Raw genomic sequence first — 22,218 nt, 5'->3', positions numbered from 1 at the left:
GGTCACTATCCTGTTTTCTGTACAATAGGACAGGGCAAAGGGTGTGGGGAATATGGGGAAAATAGAATGAGGTGAGGGAAAGAGGCAGTAGCGAAGGAAGGGGGATGGGATAGGGCAGGGGGAAGAGAAGAGGATGGGGCAGGGGAAGGGGTAGGGAAGAGAAGGAAATAAGGGCATGGTGGGAAGCAGGAGCCCTGCAGTGTTCCCTTGGCAGCAACAGCTGGGGCTCCCCCATTAAGCCAGTAATCCCCCCCCCCCAGCAATGGCTACCCATTTGCAACAGCCCCAAGTACCCCATCATTGGAGGTGTTTAAGAATATGTTATACAAACAGCTGTTAGGGATGGACTATTCACAGTTAGCCCTGCCTCAAATGGAAGGAGTTGGGCTAGATGACTTTTCTAGGTCCCTTCTAGACTTACAGGTCTCTGATTTTGTCTTTCTTGGCTCTTTACAGACTCAGGAAGACAACACTCCATTTCAAATATATCTCAACAGCCATAAGGGTTAAAAACCTCAAATTTAAAAGCACTTAAAATTGAGATTGTGAATGCTCTTCTATGGCAAAGGGTGAATGCCCTTACAAATTACACGGCCATGGAATCATGGAACACACATGGCCCTGTGCATTGGTAAGCGTGTGGAGATTTATGAAGCAGAAGAGCACTGAGACAAATGACATGGCAGGATTTAAACCTCCCTTCAACTTCAAGGCTATCTATAATCTATCTACCACTACATCCCCACATTCACTTCCTAAACCTTCATTTTCTCTCTCTGAGATCACCATTCACACATCTCTTTGCCTGTTATCTGCTCTGCACCAATTTGGGTTGATTAAACTACATAGGTCATCTCTCTTTCCATCTGTAATCATATTTTGAAATATAGCTGAATTTTTTATATATATCTATCGGTTTGATCAATTTACGAGCACACAGGATAGTTGTTTTCAGGATTCTTAACCCATCCCGTCACTTCACTAATCCAGATCCATTCCTATGCTTTTGTGCCAGATTCAGCTTTGATTCTACCCCTTAACCTCTAACTCCCAAACATATTACTGGTAAGAAAAGTAATAATTAAAAAATACCGAATTCTCACATATATTTAAAGTATAGCTTACATAAAATATACCAGATGATATAATCTCTCTCTATCATGTAGTATATTATGTAAATGGATGACAAAATAAGGTAGAGAGTTCTTGGAAGACTGTATAAATGCTGCAAATACAAAATAAACTATTCTTTCCAACTCTCTCACATTTCTCATTGGCCCTGTCATATCCATAACTCTGGATTATACAACCCTACAATGTAATCTTTATGCAAATAAGGGTCTGTAGACGCAGGATTGAGGACCTTTTCATTTTCCTCTTCCGATTATGCATTTGCACAGCAAAAGCAACCTTTAAAAAATCCTTAAGTCTGTAAAGGGATACACTGAATATATGTTCATTGTGATCTCATATGACTAGTGAAATCCTTTTAATTAACTACATAATGATCCAGGCTCAGAACATTCCTGAGGGTTATAAAAATTTAGAAATTGACAGCAAGGTTTTTCCTTCAAGCATTAACAGAAATACCCCATTTCAAAACATTTAGTTTAATCCACTTAAAACGTATGGCTAATAAATTATATGTACAACATTACCCTATTTAAAAAAATAAATGTTATATGAAAATCAGATGCGTGAGAGAAAACTGAGTTAGATACATAAATATTATTTTCTCTACAGTAACTGTGGTTCTTCAAGATGTGTTAGCCACATGGATTCCACTCTTGATGAACATGGGCATCATGTGTGTGAGAGATCAGATTCTTGAGGTCACACTTGTGCTGCACCCCCACCAGAGAAGATAAAGGGCAGAGCCAGCCCAACCATTCCTCAGTTCTTTTGCCAATATAGAATCCCAGAGAAGTAGACTTGGGGACTAACAAGCAGTTGTCTGTCTGCTTGGAGGTGGGTACTAGAAGTCCTACTTAAACAATGACCGTAGGACATGCCAACCAAACCGGGCATTGAATGTGGAAGACACTATTGTGATGGTGACAGACCAGGTCATGCTAGAGTGTATTCAGGTCAATTCACTTGTGTATTAGTGTAGATCAAAGTAATGGTTAGATGTACAAGAATGTATTGGGTGTTTAAACTTCATGAAAACTAATGGGATGCTATTTGCATTGTTTTCACTTATCTATCCTGTTATAATGTAATGGTAAACATTTACATAAAAACTTAAGAATGGCCATACTGGGTCAGACCCATGGTCCATCTAGCCCAGTATCCCGTCTCTCTACAGTGGCCAATGCCAAATGCTTCAGAAGCACCGTGTATACATTGCGTATACACCTGTAACTAAATAATCCATCAAAGAAAAAAATCCTTTACTAGCATTGTACAAGTTAAGGACTTAAAACAGAAAATGCTGATTTCAAAGCAAGTGATCATTCTGTGTGATGGTTGGAGGTCAGAAGACTAAGTGCATTCCTCACTCACTGTCAAAAGAAAAGCCTACAGCTTGTCAGTGTGCAGTAAATAAGGAATGGGCTCACTCACTGAACAAGGAGGTAACAAAATAAATAGTTCCTCCTTAAGAGAGTACCATCTATCCTGCGCATTGAATAAGGCAGGGGTTCTGTAGCAAAAATAGTATGTGATCAACTAATTAAAGATTATATCAGTGTATACACACAAGGGAGCCAAATTAAAGTTGCACAGGTAACCTTAATTCTGGCATTTCCTAACTTTTGAGTGCTTGACTTTGCAACCGTAATGTTTTAACATGTTAGTTTAATTATAGAAAGAAAGTATATTTAGGGACATTAAATCTGCTGAGAAATTGCTGAAGATAAGAAATACTTGAGATAGGGCACTTTCATTCATCTTTTATGGATTATGCTTTTATAAGTAGTCTTTCCCTTCTTATGGGGATTGTAGACAGGTCTTAGTTTCGATCATGGATTAAAACAGACTCTTAAAAGTAATAATAGCTTAATATTACACTTAAACACTTTCAATTCCGCTGAATTTTAGTTAAAAAATGTACTTATAAAATAGCAGGATAGGTCCAATACTGTACAGTACACAGGATTCAGTTTATAATCATTACAAAAAATACTCAATATAAATGTATCATACTTAAGTATCTCAAGCCAAACTTCTGCCAAGTTCTACTTTAAATTTTTATTGGTTCTTTCAAACGTAACAAAAACAAAATCACACAAAACTTAACAAAATAGTTTGGTATACTATACCACAACCTTTCTGAAAAATTCTCTTCGCATATGGACATTATCTAAGCAAATAAAAAATTTGAATACACAAAATACATCAACAATAAATTGCTAACCAATACAGAATCTAAGAGACATTTTGGACAATACAAGTGATCTTCAAACCAAGTAAATTACATCTGTAGCTTAAAATATTAAATGGGTGAAATTCAAAATGTCTATTTAATTATGAACACTTAGAACTTTACTGCAAACCCTATTTCTGCTTGAACACTACATTTGCTTGGTTCTGCAATCTTTATGAATACAAAGTCAAGTTTTAGTGTACAAGGAGTGTGGCAGGATCAGACCCTAGAAAGATTAGTGATTACAAACATTGGGTCTGATCTTACATCCATTCAGGTCAGATAGAAACTTTGCTATTGGACTTCATTAGTAGCAGATAGTCCTTTCAAGATAAGACCACCATTCAGTGAGGTACAAAAACACATACCAAACTGTATGCACATGAATAGTTCTACTGAAGTCAGTGGGACTACTGACATGTTCAAAGTTGGGCATGGGCTTTGATATATTGCTAAACTGGGGCCCAAATGAGACCATTCAGTGGATTACCTCAGCCATTTATATAGTTTATTACAGTTAGTATTTGTTGTCAGATAAGTGCCCAGAGATTTGTCTAATTGTATATAGCTTGGGTTTTGCATATCTCATGTCTAACTTATTTCACACATCATGAACAGCAACTCATATTTAGTAGTCACCAGATTTTTTCCCCCTTACCAACTATATTAAAGATATTGTAGTAAGCAGGGATGTGTTCAGCCCTAATGATGCACTTTGTAGGCCCTTAATCTCCAGAGTGTTACTGCTTTATAATTTACTCTTAAAAAGTAATTTGCTTCAACAGAAAGTTTCAGTGTCTTTTACTTATGGGGAAACTTAAGTAACTATCTTTAATTGTTTAGATACCGAGTTACTCAGTCATTTGATAAAATAAATTATTAAAAACCTATTGTACATTAAGTATCACATCTGTTTGTTAGATATTTAACACCATTTTAAGGATATGAAAAATATGCACCAAATGTTTGATACCAGCTTTTGCTAGTCATCAGAAGCCCATAACCTCATTTAAAAAAATTTTTTTTAAAAATGCATCTCACTATAAATGAAGTCATGACAATAGAATATTGTCACAGGAAGGAAGTCTTCTGTTGAAAAATGAAAACATCAAGGCCAGGCTAGAATGTTAGTTTTCCAAGTAGATTGGTCTCCTGACATTCTCACTCAGAATTAATGTCTGATGCTAGATGACAGACTGTGGGCATAACCATTTTGTTAAATGGTGCTAGTACACTGAAAGAACGCTAATCTGCTACATTACTTGACTTATTGCATTCTGATTAGATCCGTTCTCTAATTTATTGTGTGCATCCACCAAATACATTATGATTCACAGAAGAACTTCAATGAACTAATTTAATTAGCTGAATTTACTGTTTCAGCTATCTGCTAGACGACAGACCATTTAGTCAATCTCATTGGCTAACCCATTTGTTAAAAATGAACAGTAGGGAAAAAGTATAACCTTAAATGTAGACTATCATTTAAAATGATACAAGGGATTACCAAAGAATAAATTAGTTTTAAAAATGGTTCTGAAATTTATCTTTTGATTAAATACAGTAATTAAATACACATTATATACACAATTCTCGGTGAATGAGTCTTTGCAGTAAAAAAAAAAACAAAAAAAGTCAGTGGCCTATACAGCTTGTTGAAAGTATGCCTTTTCGCTCTTTAATTTTAAAATAGTTCCTGGCTTTTTGTGGTATGCATGTAAGTAATGGTGAAAGAGGTGCATCAGCCATACCTGGAGGGAAGGAGGAAAAAAAAAAAAAAAAAAAAAAGGAATTATAGCCAAACTCATCCACAAATTTATCTTTCACATATGATTTAGATTAAAGGTATAAATTGAGTAACCACGTTCAATCACTGTAATTCTATAAGAAAATTTGCACAAAAGCATGAGTTTACATGTCTAATCTGGCCTCATCTGCTAAGGTTATCTACAGAAGAATTCTTGTAGTTCACTAAATTTCTATTTATATGTACACAGAATCAGATTAACCACTCAAATATCACTTATGAAAGATTTGCAAGCTAAATGGAAGACAACATAGTAAAATAGTTCACCTATTAATATTATAGCACTCACCTGCTGGTGCTAAGGATTTCAATGCTTCTAAAAGATGGGGACTGGAAAATTTGACTATACATCTGAATGGTTCTTTTTCAGTTAGAATGTCCATTTCAGGTTCACCTTTAAACATTGTTTCAAGCTGTGAACACAAAGCATTCAGGGGTCATAAGAAGGATATGCCTTTATGTACGAACTATTAAAAAACAAGGCAATATTAAAACTAAAGCCCTGCTTTTTTGTTGGATGTGTCCTCTCTTCTCTCAACTGGGAGGAAAAACAATTTATGAAGCAAACAATTTATGGCAACATGCCCTTCAGTTTAACACCATACAAAAATGGGCAATTGCTATTTAAAACTTGGTTGTAATAACTGTTGTGCTAAACCATAAGTCAAGCATTTCCTGGTGCTAAGTGGTGACCTCCTCAGGCCCTCATCCTTTCTAACCAGATATCCAGTTGCCCTTCTTTAAAATTGAAAATAGACCAGTCTTCTTTATTTAATTTATTTTTAAGTATTAAAGGAAACTACAAAGGTTAAAAACATTAAATTCTTAATTTAAAAGTAGGGCTGCCAAGAGATTAAAAAAATTAATCGTGATTAATTGCACTGTTAAACAATATTTTTTTGGATGTTTTCTACATTTCAAATATATTGATTTCAATTACAAAACAGAATACAAAGTGTACAGTCCTCACTATATTTTCAAAAACACAAAATAGCATTTTTCAGTTCACCTAATACAAGGACTATAGTGTAAGCTCTTTATCATGAAAGTTGAACTTACAAATATAGAATTATTTAAAAAAAACTGCATTCAAAAATAAAACCATGTAAAACTTTAGAGCCTACAAGTCCACTCACTCCTACTTCTTGTTTAGCCTATCGCTCAAACATGTTTGTTTACGTTGATGGGAGACAATGTTGCCCACTTCTTGTTTACAATGTCACCTGAAAGGGAGAACAGGCGTTCACATGGCACTGTTGTAGCCGGTGTCGCAAGATAGTTACATGCCAGATGCGCTAAAGAGTCATATGTCCCTTCATGCTTCGACTCCCATTCCAAAGAACGTGTCCATGCGGATGACTGGTTCTGCTCAATAACGATCCAAAGCAGTGCAGACTGAAGGATGTTCATTTTCATCATCTAAGTCAGATGCCACCAGCAGAAGGCTGATTTCCTTTTTTGGTGGTTCGGGTTCTGTAGTTTCCGCATTGGAGTGTTGCTTTTAAGACTTCTGGAAAGCATGCTCCACACCTCATCCCTCTCAGATTTGGAAGGCACTTCAGATATTTAAACCTTGGGTCAAGTGGTCACAAGTGCTAGAAATCTCATATTGGTACCTTTTTTGCATTTTGTCAAATCTGCAGTGGAAGTGTTCTTAAAATGAAGATGTGCTATGTTATCATCTGTGATTGCTAGAACATGAAGTGTGTCAGAACCCAGGTAAAACAGAGCAGGAGACATACAATTCTCCCCCCGAGAAGTTCAGTCACAAATTTAAGTAATGCATTTTTTTTTTTAAATAAAAACAAGCATCGTCAGCATAGAAGCATGTCCTCTGGAATGGTGGCAGAGGCATGAAGGGGCATATGAATGTTTAGCATATCCAGCATGTAAATACCTTCCAATGCTGGCTACAAAAGTGCCATGCGACAGCCTGTCCTCACTGTCAGGTGACATTGTAAATAAGAAATGGGCACCATCTCCCATAAATGTAAACAAACTTGTTTGTCTGAGTGATTGGCAGAACAAGAAGTAGGACTGAGTGGACTTGTGGGCTCTAAAGTTTTATATATTTTTTTGTTACATAACTTCACTCAAAACCAAAACAATCTACATTTGTAAGTTACACTTTCACAATAAAGAGACTGCACTACAGTACTTGTATGAGGTAAATTGAAAAATTCTATTTCTTTTATCATTTTTACAGTGCAAATATTTGCAATTAAAAATATAAAGTGAGCACTTTGTATTCTGTGTTTTAATTAAAATCAATATATTAGAAAAACTCACAAATAATTAATAAATTTCAATTGATGTTCTATTGCTTAACAGTATGATTAATTTTTAGTTAATCGCGTAAGTTAACTCTATTAATCCACAGCCCTATTTAAAAGATATTTCAGCTACCACACTTGCCCTTAACTTGTTAGCTTTTATTGTTTCATAATCAATTTCTTATTTAAAAAAAGATTTTCTCCCCATTTGCTGAATGGAGGATTCATGCAAACAGAAAACTGATTAGTGCATAAAATAAACAAATTAAATTCTCTAATCTTTCAGTTATAATCATTTTAAGTGTTGCTTGGAACCGTAATAGGTAAACATTTTCAGACATAAGCATGATTTAAGTTTAGAGGCCTTTTAACCCCTTTTGAATTAAACACCACAGAAATGATTAATATTCTCATTAACTAGGTTGTGGGAAAAGACATTCCAATCACAAGTTTTAGCTAAGAAAAAAATCTATCGCTTCCTGTGAGATTGTTAGATATGCTAGAGAATACATTAGGCAGGGAGTACAAGTATCAGAAGAATGAGCTGTTCAGTGTAGATTTCTCATAACTAATGTCCCAAAATTATTTATTCTAGAGTCTCTAGTCAGGGGTTTTCAAACTTAATTTCACCACAACCTCCTTCTAACAACAAAAGTTACCACACGACTCCAGGAGGGGGGACTGAAGCCTGAGCCCACCCAAGCCCTGCCGCCCTGGGCAGGGGGGCCAAAACCAAAGCCTGATCCCCACTGCTCCAGGCAGAGGGACCAAGGCCCAAGGGCTTCAGCCCCAAGTGGGAGCCTGTAACCTGAAACCCACCACCCAGGGCTGAAGCCCTTGTGCTGCGGCTCTGGCCCCAGGCGGTGGGGCTCAGGCTTCGGCCCTAGCAAGTCTAATGCCAGCTCTGGCAACCCCATTAAAATGGGGTTGCGACCCACTTTGGGGGCCCAACCCACAGTTTGAGAACCACTGCTCTAGACAATCCAATTCTGGCCTGAATTGGGACAGATATCCCAATCCTCTGAGGCTTTCACTCCAGTTCCTCACTGCACATTTCCACTTCCACAATCTTTGGCCTTTTTCCTCCCTCAAGTGTTTTGGCTGCCCGTGTCTTCCTTTGCTCCTTTCCTAGCTGGATATTTCCAGTCTGGATTTTTCTCTCAAGCATGGCTCAAGTCACTTCAAGCCAGTTCCTACCACAGCTATAGTTGGTGCAGCTGCTCCTTTAAAACACTAACATGCTGCTTTGATTAACTTCTGACTTCAAGTCTTGGGCATACATTTTAAAAGTTTGTTAACAGGGCCTATTAGAATTATTTTATTTATGCCTTTCAACAACCTGTTTGCTAATGAAAACACATTTCTAGGTGGAAGAATACCTTTTTAATGAAATCAGGGGTGCCCCCATGTGACAAACAATTCTCCACTAAAAAAAAAAAAAACGCAATTATGTCCAGTGTATATGGTAAAACATTAAGGGTCATCTCTTGGAATCCCCAAAGATACATTAAGAATTGGTTTTGTTATGAATAAGGCTGCGAGTCTGTCCCAGAGGTCATGGATTCCATGACCTTCTGTGACCTCTGCAGTGGCTGGCCTAGGGGCCGCCTGAGCAGCTCAGGCAGATCCTGGGCCAGCCGCACTTGCTGCTGCTGGGGCAGTCTCGGGCCACCGCGTCCCCCTCCCCCAGCAGCAGGAGTTTGGGTGTGGGAGGGGGCTCAGGGCAGGGATGCAGGAGCGGGTAAGGGCCCTGGGTGGCACTTACCTCAGGGCGCTCCCCAAAAGCGGGGACATGTTCCTCCTTCCCAGCTCTGCATGCTGCCTCTGCTCCCTCCCCCCCGCCTGACCAAGATTTAGTCAGGGGTATATAGTACAAGTCATGGACTGGTCATGGAGCTGTGAATTTTTGTTTACTGCTTGTGACCTGTCCATGACTTTTACTAAAAATACCCATGACTAAAACATAGCCTTAGTTATGAACAGATATTTTTCAATGATCTATTGAGTGTTACCTGTATTGGTAGTTGGTTTTATAAGTACTCTGTATAATCTGGACTTCCATTTCACCAGTACTTAAAATCTCATTTTATTATAGTACGACAGCCAAAATACTTTGCTCTCAAGATTATGATCAAATTAAAAAGTCACTATTACTCAAATAGTATGGGTCGTGCAAGACTGAGATATGATCCAGAATTTTAAATGTAACTTCTTTGGGCACTAGATTGCATGAATGCAACAAGAGCTCTGCATTAGAAATCTATAATTGTAACTAGTTTATGAAAAAACTCTAGTAACGTTCTGTGCAAAAGTTTGGAAGAAAAACTAGAGAATTTTTTTACAATTGTGCTTTAACACATCTACTGATTAGTCGTTTTAACCAAATTAAAAGGATTAAACGTGTTTATCACCTTATATTGTGCAAATTCTATTTTTGGTTGGAGACCCTCACCAAAGACCTCCTGATTCACACTCTGGATTCTCTCTTTTTCCCTTTTATTTTCTTGAATTATCCTCGGATCCACTGGAGGAGGGGGAAAAAAACAAAATGAACACCACACCCTGTTAACTTTCATGTGGCACTGTTTAGCTATTATGTACACATTCCATTTCTTTGGGAATGATTTTTAGATGTGACATACCCAGAATAGAATACAAGTTCTAGAGAATGCACAAAATGATCATCTGGCAGATAGCTAGTGAAATATGAAGATTCACCACTTAAAACCAACTCTAAACTAACAAAATAGCCAGACCAAAAAAGGAAAAAAGTTTAGCATTGTGTACTTTGTGGATGTGGGAGTGAATGCTTGCATGCCTAATTCTAAGCAAATGTTATAAGCAGCTTAATTTTAGGAGCATCAGTCCACCCAGGCTTTTAGAAGTTTGACATTTAAAAAGTAATTAGCCTATGAAGATTGCTTTCTGGGAATTACCTGGATTTCATTAGCTGTTTTTCCAAACACCCAAAAGAATCCTAGGTAAGTCATATAAATAAGTGAAAATATTATTTTCCGACCAAAGAAACAAGCTTAGGAAAAACAATTTCTTAACGAAAGTCATAATTCGACAAGAGTTCTCATTTTATGCAAAGCTAACAGCTTCAGAACTGCACGTTGGATTTCTTAGTTAAGGCAACCCTGCAGAAGCCAGCCAGAAATCAAACAAGCATGTTATCTCACAAAGGAAAGAAACTTTACAGCAGCTGTATGAAAAGTCTACCTTGAATGTTTTGTCCACGTGGATCCTACTTATCATGAACACACACCTCCTATGTACAAGGCCAAAATCTTTTGACTAGCAGCATTCACTGGGGCTGTGCTTGTGCTCGACATGTCCTCCCACCCAAGGGCAATTAGAGCAGTGTGGCCCCAACCACTTGCTAATTTGTCTTTAGAATCAATCTGTACTGAGAATGAGCGGGAATGGAGGGCAGGTCACAGGAGCCAGGTGGACAAAACATTTCAAAGAAGACAGTTACTGTAAGATAGTGGAGTCTATCTGACCAGCCAAGCTAGTATGAGAATCAGAACCATGACATAAGTGTCCAAATGATGTTCGGTGAGTTCGTAAACAGAACTCAGCCAGCCTTGGAAAGGGTGGAGGTGTAGTCTGGCAAGCAGCAATCAATGCAGTGTATGTACTGTACTATACTATGAATGTAATAGAATTATGTGGCACTTTATAACAAGAAACATTTAGAAGAGCTGAGAATGCAAACCTGAAAAGGAATGATATTTCAGAGCAAAGCTTATTTTAAAAGGCCATATATTTTTAAAAAAATAAGCATATACCCTTTTCTGGAGCAACATTGCTTTCTTGTAGAGGTCTTGGGTGATATGTTTGGAAAGTCTAAAAACAAAATACAAAAAAGCGTGGGAGGAGACAAGATAAGGTCTTTACAATCAGTTTATTTCCAGTTCTAGGAGCTCTCACTAGAAATAGTTTTCAGGTTTTTTTGAAAACCTTCTGCAACAGAGTGCTCTCCTTGCTCTTACCAATTATGGTAAGTTAAGAATCCGAAATCCTAGTTTTGGAAAGTGATGTTTTCCCTGACTATACTCAGAAAACATTTCTCTATTTGGAAGTGTTCTTTAGACAAGCAGAGTAAATACCTATTCTAATAGTTGCCAAGTCAGTACTTTATTGAGACCAATGAAGTAGTAATAATACGAAATTTTAAGATTAAATCATTTTATCCAAAATTCTATGTTATAGTTTAATTGGTAATTCAGGAATGCCTCTAAAAAGCGGTAGGTGGGAAACTAGGTTTTAGATCACCATTTTATGTTACCTTACTGAAAGGCTGTCCACCTCAGTAGTTCAGTATTACTTGTAACATGATGAATTCTTGGAAGAGGTTTTCCCCACCTGCTAGGAAGTTTAGAGCCAGGCCTGAAACAAAAAACCAAGACTTACCTTAGAATAAACTTGAAAAGTGGCTCACCTGGCTATACCTCTTGAACACAATATCTTTAAGGGAGTCTAAACAACGGCTTCGGAGCTCCATTTCATGGATGTCATGGTAATTGGAAGCATGAACCAGTGCCTTTAAATAAAAATTGAAATTATTTTTATCATTACTTCTTAAGTCACCATTATATTTACAATAAAATGTAACATTTCTGGCTAATGCAACATTTTTATACAGCTGTTAAGTTGTAGGTTCAGTCACTATCACCAAAGACGATTCTCATATCTGAAAAATGCAAAGTTAAACAGGCTGTTATAAAGCCATATGATCTTTGCAGTAATGTAGAGAATTTACAGTTGAAAGAAAGAAGACCCCAACCACCAAAATAAACACATAAATAAAAAATAGAACTGTAGTTTAAGCTCTGCATCATCATGTTGTGCATACTTAGGGATAGCTTGATTCTCTGCACAGTAAGATATGAACTTATTAATACAGAACTGGAAGGGACTTCATGGATTGAGTCCAGTCCCTTGGTATCACAGACAAACTAGTCACATAATCTTGTTTATAAACTTATCAAGCTCCATCTTAAAACTAGGTAGGTTATTTGCTCACTCGGCTGCACCCTTGTATTGGAAGGCTGTTCCAAAACTACACTATTCTGATGGCTAGAAGCCTTTAGCCTAAACAACTCTTCTCCCTCTTTGGTGTTTACTCCATGATATAATTATAGAGCACGAGCATATCCCCCCATAGCCTTCATTTTCCTAAGTTAAACAAGCCAAACTCTTTTAACCTCCTCTCATAAAACAGATTCTCCATTCCTGTGATCATCTTAGTAGTCTCTCTTTGAACCCGTTCCAGTTTGTCTTAGTCTTTCTTGAACATGGGCCACTAGAACTGTACACAGTATTCCAAAGGAGGTCTTACCAGTGCTTTATACAATGGCATTAATACTTCCTTATCACTCCTGGAAATACCTGGCCTGATTCATTCTATAATGAATTACAGGACAGTCATCTTGTAATTGACTAATACACCCAGGTCTTTCTCCTGGATTATTAGAAGTTAAAGGTTATGTTACTGGAAAGGTAAATTTCCAAGAATTTGAACTAAGATCTCAGAGATCTGCCCCATGATCTTAATGTCAATAATTTGGACACTCAGTATACCCATTCTTTGAGCCAGTACATCCAGTTCTCATAGTGCAAGGCCTCAGAAGCTTAGGTGGTCACTTTAAGAACATACAAAACTGTACTTGCAATTTGCTTTCAGATTTTGAATATAGTAGAACCTGAGAGTTACTATCACTACAGTTATGAATTGATCAGTCAACCACAAAACCTCATTTGGAACTGGAAGTATGCAATCAGACAGAAGCAGAGACCGACACACAAAAAAAAAGCAAATACAGTACAGTAAACTACTACTAAAAATAAAAGGAAAGCAGCATTTTTCTTCTGCAAAGTAAAGTTTCAAAGCTGTATTAAGGCAATGTTCAGTTGTAAACTTTTGAAAGAACCACCATAACGTTTTGTTCAGAGTTATAAACAATCTCCATTCCCAAGGTGTTCATAACTCTGAGGTTCTACTGTACCTAGAACATCCACTGCCAGTCTCCAAGAGGGTCACACAGGTAATAGGGACAAGTGCCAATAATAAGTGGTTTTAATAGGCAATAATAGGACATGACCCCTATTTTTGTCAGTAACTATCACTTCTACTCTAAGCCAGCTTTTAAGACCCATCATATGGCCACTTGTAGCAATTCAGTTTAAAGATGTGAAGTAAAGATACCTTGCAAGTTAACATAGCCTCAACACAAGCATATCCAGTTCAGAGATTTAAAATTATATAGTCTAGTAAAAGCACAAACTCACTTTATTAAATTAACTTTCTATAAAGAGAAAAAGCTTAAAGGCAGTTATTCTACATGGTTTGTATTTAAGGAGTTTTGGTATGGATTTTAAAGTGGTATACGAGAGGAGCACAAATAATGCACGTATGCACTTGTGCCTCTGAACGCCCCTAGTGAACTCCATTTAGGGATCTAATCTAAAGATTGTGTTATGTTTCCAGACCAAACAACTACATTCCAGATTTTCCAGTGTGATGTTTCCTCACACTTCCAACAACCCTCTTTTGATAACTAGAAACAACATGATGGAGATCTATAACAGTCAAGTTTGCTCTATACCTGACAAAGCAGAGGTATGCGGTTCCTAAGACTGGAAATGAAGACATAGGGAGTTTGCGAGTGATACACAACATAAGTAGCTTTGTACTGATTTGGCTTTGTATACTGTGTTCCCCAAGCAATTCGAATCCATATTGCATTATCCTCATATTCTCTGAAGTTGATCGTCACCTAATTAGAAAAATCAAAAGCTATAATTTAGTTAGGCACTCAAATCAGGAGACACCAAAATTAAGGTTGTGTGGGTTAACTGTTCCCCTGCGTTTATGCATTATACGTGAACATGTGATATGCCACTGCTGATGAAAGAGAAACATATCCCATTGACTTTCACAAGGTTCTTTCACCAGATGGAATTTAACCTGTAATGTTTAGAAAATATCTTTACATTAGAAGGTGTCTTTTTTTTTTTTTAAATGTAAGCACCCTTATTGGAAGCAAAGGTAGATAGCAGCAATATCTTTGTATTGTATGTGGAGCACGAGTGACAGTAACCCAAGTGCTTCCGTTCTAATGAGTCTATTTCACTACCCATTTTACAGGTGTGAGGTTACATTACAATAGTCGCTTTTCAGCCTCAGGACTGAACATGTTTCAAAGAGGTCAAGGTCCACAGTCAATGCCTTGGGGTAGTTTCTCTGCCCTGTTCCATTTCCTTTTACCACTCAGGTTGCTGTTCAACTGGTTATTGGTTTTCAATTTCACTCACCAATACCAAGTTACCCTGAGTGGCTATGTGGGGAAGGGAAGCCAGCCTTTGCTAGGTGCTCTCCTAGGTTCAGGCAGAGCCAGTCAAGCTCCTATACTGCTTCTAATGAGGGAAGAGGGGGAAGGAGGCAATTGGCCAGTCACAGTCATTTTTTTCTCCCTCCTTTGCAATGCAGGCAAACTGCTCAGCAGTTGCATCAAGAAAGAAAACAGCTGCTCACAATGCTCCCGAGTCTGCTAAGGAAGCAGTGTCCCCCTCCAATAGTGACAAGTTTTTCATATACCGATGAAAGGAACACATTCAATTGATAATCAGATAATTTTCCTACACATTCATTCCTTATAGCCATGAGTAGCTCCCTAGGTCACATGTTGGACACTACTTTATACAGTATGTGACCCAAGAACACCACTGTCTACTAGACAATATAAAATTTCACCAAAAATATAACAGTATCAGGGCCAAAACTTCAAAACACACAAAATATGCCCACTAGGGATAATAAATTGAAGCATAAGCTAGAGACCATGTGCAAGAGCAGTTTACTATTTCTGACTCCATTTTTACTACTGGTGCTAACTTCAGAATCGTGCATACACCCTCCCACTTCCACCCTCTGTTTTCTGCTTATTGATAAAAAATTACATGGCTACTTCAAGTTCCACTCAGATTGTTTGGTGAGAGACATGTTTATTTATATATTATTAGTTAACAGATTGTCTTATTGATTGACAGATTAGAACAGTATCAATTACATCTAGGCCACATGACCACTCTAGCTTTAAAGTCTCAGATGTATTTGTCCTGAAACACTGCACTCTTCTGGCCTATATGAGCAACGTTCCATTTTTGTATCTAGCAATGCTTTTTGAAGCCTGATTCAGCTATATTTATCTAGTTTGTGTATTTTCTGAAGTACAGGCTCAAACTTGTTTATCTACTCAGTAATAATGGCAGAATGTTCCTTAGTACTAAAAATATACAAAATTGGAAATGTTTTTCTCTGGAGCCTGAAACAGGTAACACTATATTTTAAGACAGAACTCTGCCACTTTTCACTTCCCTCAACCAGAAAAAGCAAGTCTGAAGGTAAACACTATTACTTGGGCAGTATATATAGTTTCTCCTTGGTATTTCAAATACAATCCCCCATGACTCCAGCAATTTACAGATTTACTTCAAGTTTTGGTTAAAAAGCAGGGACAAATCAAGAATTATCTTCCTAAAGACGATATAACCACCACCCTTTATATTACAGAGTTGCAACTCATTTAGAACAGTTTTATTCTTACATTTTTCAGAGCTGACTGAAGACTTCTCTTAAATTTGTATTTGAAATCTGCCAAGTTAAAAGCGTCAGTTTCTTCACCTGTTATACAAGAAGAGATACCACTTACTGTAAACACAAAATTATGACTGTTAGACATAATTTGGTCTGTTACAGCAAAACGGTATTACAGTGATGTAGCATCAACCCAAGAATTTAAACATTTATTTTAACTATTAAATAGATCATATAGTGTCAGTTTAATCTCTCTGGGGAGTTTCGGGACTTCTTTTTTTAGGACGTGAGCACTGACATACCACACACACACGTGCATACATGTCTCTTCCCTTATACTGTCTCACCTTAACAGATAGACTAATTTATTAACAACATAAATACATCTACCTAATATAATATATTGGATTTTCCTAACAATCAGTATTTTCATGCCCCTGATTCGTCCAAAATTGAGGGAGTAGGAGGAACCAGTACAAACCAAATAGCAGCATTTATAAAACTGAGAAAATTTCCTGGGGTTGGGTAGGAGTGGGGTATGTAAAAACCAAAAATGAAGGACCTTTCCTATGAGTGAGAATCCTGTAGAGGTGATATCTTTAGAGAAAGGTGTTTACCTACCCACTGCTTTGGTCATTTGGTAAACAGTCCAAATCTTCTTGTTCCGATAGGTGTGGTTGTCTGGGGAGATAAAAAAGTTGCCCAATGATGCAGTCAACATGGAACATAACTGTTTTGAGTAAACTATTGACATACATTATTTGTGATCAGATCACTTTCAAACAATTGTCCTCATATTTAAAAAAAAAAAAAAAAAAGTCTTAGTGATCAAGACTGTCCTAAGCTGCAGGTAGCTTCTAGTCTACAAGTAAAAAAGGCATTTTTATATAGGAGACATTAAAATTTGTTGAATTTTTTGTTAACTAATTAATGAAGAGGTAACCTCCTCCCAATTCACTCTTTAAAAAGGATTACATGCAAGTTACCAAAACTGTTTCTTAACTTGAATTCTGTTGTTTAGGGCAATTAGAGAAAAAAAGACAGACTTACAAGAGTTTGCCAACTTCTAAGTACATAGAGTTATCAGTGTATAGGAAACAGCTAGAGCCACACGCAACAAAAAATTAACAAGACAGCAATTTTGGAATCACTCATACTTCAGTTTTCCACATAAACAAAAATTATATACAATTCTTAATGTTCAAATTATAATTATGTTGAATTTAGAGATCCATCTGGATTTGTAGAAGCTGATCTGCCATACACTGCTGTCTGAATTAAACTAACACCCATATTACTCCTGGGGGAATTCGGCGCCAAAAAATTAAAAATTCTGCAAAATTCTACATATTGTGTCAAAATACCACAATATAATCACTCCAGTTTCAATTTTGGTAATTTATTTCAAAATTACCAGTCAACAAGCATGTCAACAACACAGACAACAGCAAAAAAGATTCCTCTAGGAGTAGAGTTAAAGAAACCCCTACAAAACTCAGTTCCAGTTGGGAGGTGCTGGAGGGGGCTGTGTGAGGCCGCCAGAACTCAGACACCCTGGACCTCCCTCCACCCCCACCCGAGCTAAGCCGCAGGGCACCCCCCAGCCCAGATACCCAGACCCCAGAGCGGTCCCCTGGCCTCTGCACCCAGCCCCAGGGCGGCCTCCAGACACCAGCCCCCTCCCCGAGCCCAGCTGCAGGGTGGCCGAAGCCCAGAGCCCAGCTACGGGGCAGCCCCCAGCATCCAATCCCCTCTCCCCAAGAGCCCAGCCGTGGGGCAACCCCCAGCCCCTCCTATGACTGGTGGATAGCTAACATAATGCCAATTTTTAAAACAGGCTCCAGAGGCGATCCTGGTAATTACAGGACTAACTTCAGCATCAGGAAAATTATTTGAAACTACAGTAAAGAACAGAATTATCAGACACACAGATCAACATGATATGTTGGGGAAGTCAACATGGCTTTTGTAAAGGGGAATCATGTCACACCAATGTATTACAATTTTTTGAAGGTGTCAACAAGCATATGGACAAAGTGATCCAGTTGATATAGTATGCTCGGACTTTCAGAAAGCTTCGACAAGGTCCCTCACCAAAGGCTCCTAAGCAAACAGTCATGGGATAACAGGGAAGGTCCTCTCATGGATCAGTAATTGGTTAAAAAGGCAGGAAACAAAGGATAGGAATAAATGGTCAGTTTCCACAGTGGAGAGAGGTAATAGCAGGGTCCCACAGGGATCTGTCCTGGGAACAGTGCTGTTCAACATATTCATATGTGATCTGGAAAAGGGGGTAAACAGTGAGGTGGGAAAAGTATGCAGACGATATAAAATTATGTAAGATAGTTAAGTCTGAAACAGACTGTAAAGAGTTACAAAGGGATCTCACAAAATTGGATGACTGGGCAACAAAATAGTAGATGAAATTCAATGTTGATAAGTGCAAAATAACACATTGGTTGGGATTATGTTTTCCATACAGTCTAAATGATGGGCTCTAAATTAGCTGTTACCACTCAAGAAGAAAGACCTTGGAGTCATCGTGGACAGTTATCTGAAAACATCAGCTCAATGTGCACAGCACTCAAAAAAGCTAACACTTTTAGGAACCAGTAGGAAAAAAAGAGATAGAAAAGACGAAAAAAATATCATAATGCCACCATATAAATCCATGGTACACCCACACGTTGAATACTGTATACAGGTCTGGTCACCCCATCTCAAAAAAGATATTAGAATTGATTGAGGGTATGGAATAACTTCCATATGAGGAAAGATTAAAAACAGACAAATTGTTCAGCTCAGAAAAAGAGATGACTAAGGATATGATCGATAATATGACAGATGTTTATAAAATCATGAACAGAGTGGAGAAAGTGAATACAGATGTGTCATTTATCACTTCACATATCACAAGAACCAGATGTCACCCAACAAAATTAATAGACAGCAGTTTTAAAACAAACATAAGGAAGTACTTCACATAACACACAATCAACCTGTGGAACTCATTGCCTGGGGATGTTGGGAAGGCCAAAAAATTTAACTGGGTTCAAAAAAGAATTAGATAAGTTCGCGAAGGCTAAGTCCATCAATGGCTATCAGCCAAGAATGTCTGGGATGCAACCCCAAGCTCTGGGTGTTCCCCTAAACCTCTGACTGCCAGAAGTGGAGACTGGACAACAGGGGATGAATCACCTAATAAGTTGCCTGTTCTGTTCCTTTCTTCTGAAGCATCTGGCACTGGCCACTGTCAGAAGACAGGATCCTGGGCTAGATGGACCATTGGCCATACCGGGTCAGACCATTCTTAACATACCAATATCTCATAAGGGCAATTCTGTGCATTAGAAGTTATTTGAGAATGTCAGACAAAAGATAAAGAAAAGGTATTTTTAACTTACAAATCATGTCTAGGATGGCTGCTTGCTTGATACTTGCAGAGTTTTCCTGCAAGAAAATATTTACAGTGCATGGTGAACTGTAGAGCCAGAGTTCTTTATAGAACTTCATTAAAATTGCAGCTTAAAGAAACGCTGTCTGGAATTTTAGCCCCAGAATGTAGGTACTGTTAACATTACTTAGATTGCATTAATGGCGACAGAATGCTAGGCAGTTTCTAAACACAGGAAGACAAACTCCCTGTCACAAAGAGCATATAGTCAAAAAAAGGTTTTGCCAAATCCAGTATTAGCCATGTTTTCAATTATATATTTTTTAAAGAAAGCTATTTGAGTGTATTTATGCACTCCCTCTACAGAGGTTGCAATTTAAACATTGCTATTCTGAACTAGTACACAAGACTTAATAAGTGAAATTAACTAAACTTTATTATAAACAGAAGAGAAAATGACTAGTGTTTCATTATACAAACCAGGTAAAAGGTGAACTATGATTTTCCTCCCATCAATTTTATTTAGTTTTTAAAATTTCATGCCATCTGAAGAATCTCAGGTGCTCTTAGGAACATAGGTAAAGAAGTTTCTACAAAACACCGTAGCTATTTTAAACCTGACATTTGTTATCCCATTAAAAGTAGTTTAATAATACTATTTATGGCATTCAGTAAGTCTTTTTGGCTTGCACCTGTAGCTTGCATATTAATACTATAGACAAGCAATCTGTGGAACCAACAGATTTCAATGCCTTTGAAACTGTGCAACAAACAGTAGAATTTAAGGGCACATATGATAACAGACTCCACAGAGGCTAGCCCAGGGTCTGCCCATGCAAATGCAGTTATAGGATCAGGCCCCAAGTGTGGAACATTATCACAAGCAGGGTCATATGAAGAAATTTTGTTTTACACCAAGTAAAGTGAAAACAAATCTTGCAGAAGAAATTATTCCATCCAATGTGCTTGTTTGTCAAAACAAAAACAGCACACCTCAGAAATAACACTACAGAATTCCAGAAGAATAAAAAACTATAGGCTTTCTACTCCTTAAGAGAGACAGCATTTTAGGAGTAACATAGGTACATCTTAGCCTTCTAAATGTCCAGATAGAATTGTTTATGTTTAACATTCAGATTCACAAATACAGATAAACTCCAAAACAGCTTCATCCCTATTGAATGGCTAGAATCTACCCAGTGCCATAATACATAACAATTACTGAAAGGTTTAACAATAGCAGGCTCTAATATATGATTCAATTAAAGAGCAAGGAAGAATTGAGTACAACTGTGCCTTCCTGTGGACCAGCTGTGTACTCAGCAAAACCAGTTAGGCCAACTCAGTATTCATGCACTATAATCCAGGCACAGGTTAATAGTTTCCAATATGAGAAATAAAGAAAATAAAGTTAATGTGAGAATGAGAACATTTTCCTTCTTAAATGTGTGCCACACATTACAAAAACACCAATACACGCTTCTAGTATGCCATCCTGCTATGCAAATATAATGAAAACGTTTCAGCCTGACAGACCATTCACAATGGATGTTATCACCTCACAAAGCTGCACCACTTCTTGGGAAATTCTTTCCTTTATCTGATGCACGTTTATGGTCTGCAGCTGCGTCTTGGAGAGGAAGTCCCACATCGTAAGCATTTCCATGATTTCATGGCGTGGGATTTTCAGCACTGTCCTTCTGATATACTCAGCAACTGTCTCATCCATTGTGAAGCCCCTTTAAAAAGCAATATTACAGAGTTATAAGCCAATGACGAGGGAAGATGGGGTGTGGATCACTCCAACTGGCCTGTGCTCTGGTACTGGCCACTGTTGGAGACATATCATTGGTCTGATTGGCAATTCCAATGTTCCTCGTACACACTGCAAAGAATCAGCGTATTTCCGAGACTTAGGACATCCGCTCCTTTGAGGGAGCATCACATCAGCTGCACCTTAAGGCCACCGTGACAGCGAGAAAATCCTCTTCTAGCCTCGGGGAGTCACCGCCCAGGCTGCTCGGAGACTGGCCAAAGGACAACGTCCGAGTTCCCGTAGTAAACTCCTCCAAGCTACTGCCCCGCTTTACGGAGGGCACGAGAAAGCCCGGCGGTGCAGCCAGAGCAGGGCCGCGCCCTGCCGGGGACAACCCTTCTCGCCGTCCGCGGCCTAACACCCGTCCCCTGGGGCTGGCTCTAAGGAGGGGCGAGGGGGTCGCGGACAAGCGGCGGGGTCCGCGGAGGGAGGAAGACGCGCCTGCCTCGGAGCGGGGAAGGCCGAGGTTTGGGGGAGCCGGTCCCCCGAAGGCGCTGTCTGCCACACGAGGGAGCGACTCCGCCGGCAGAGCCGTCGTGGGAAGGCCCCGGGCATACCCGCCGCTGGGGCCCCTTCAAGCTACGCGGCTGGGGAGGCGCGGCAGCGGGGCATCCCCCCCGCAGGAAATGGGGGTCAGTCCCAGTCCCAGGCAGGACACCCCAAGAGCATTTCCTCAGGGCCAGAGCCCCTCCCGGCTCACCTGTCAAGGGCGCCCCGGCGGCGCCGGCCGCTCGCGGACATGTCACCACAGCAGCGGGGTTCTTTTTCGGGCTCCCGAAACTGCCCGCTCTTTCCCGCCAAGTCGCGCCCGCACCTTCGAAGCGCCCAATCATCCAGCTTCCTACATTTGAATGGCCCAATCGCAAGCGCTGTTTCGCCTCTCCCTCCGCCCCCGTTGGGACGTGCCCTGTGTGAGAGCGGCATCCTGCCGCCGGCTCCGCCCCCTGTGACGCTCC

The 22,218-nt window shown here is 38.9% G+C and overlaps 1 protein-coding gene across 2 annotated transcripts; it reads right to left on the bottom strand.

Annotated features, from left to right (window-relative positions):
- Nucleotides 1-3,173: 3,173 nt before the first annotated feature.
- CENPN (centromere protein N) lies at nt 3,174-22,197 on the bottom strand. 2 transcript variants are annotated; one of them, XR_014713784.1, is made up of 12 exons: nt 21,963-22,197; nt 21,005-21,185; nt 19,457-19,502; nt 16,674-16,733; nt 16,063-16,139; nt 14,062-14,232; nt 11,895-11,996; nt 11,242-11,299; nt 9,859-9,971; nt 8,827-8,873; nt 5,464-5,587; nt 3,174-5,118 (listed from the first exon to the last, which is right to left on the bottom strand). XR_014713784.1 is itself a non-coding variant. In XM_084644914.1 (11 exons), exons 1-11 carry the CDS (start codon nt 22,184-22,186, stop codon nt 5,003-5,005), a joined length of 1,272 nt encoding a protein of 423 aa, XP_084501040.1. In that variant the 5' UTR covers nt 22,187-22,197; the 3' UTR covers nt 3,174-5,002. The 2 variants fall into 2 exon arrangements, 1 of the variants encoding a protein (XP_084501040.1); XM_084644914.1 differs by lacking the exon at nt 8,827-8,873.
- Between the last annotated feature and the right edge of the window lie 21 nt (nt 22,198-22,218).

The sequence above is a fragment of the Lepidochelys olivacea genome (genome assembly GCF_965140295.1).
Source record: "Lepidochelys olivacea isolate rLepOli2 genome assembly, chromosome: 12".
In the NCBI taxonomy this organism is placed as follows: domain Eukaryota; kingdom Metazoa; phylum Chordata; order Testudines; family Cheloniidae; genus Lepidochelys; species Lepidochelys olivacea.
The sequence above is the reverse complement of the archived record's forward strand: the minus strand, read 5'-3'. Positions and strand labels throughout refer to the sequence as shown.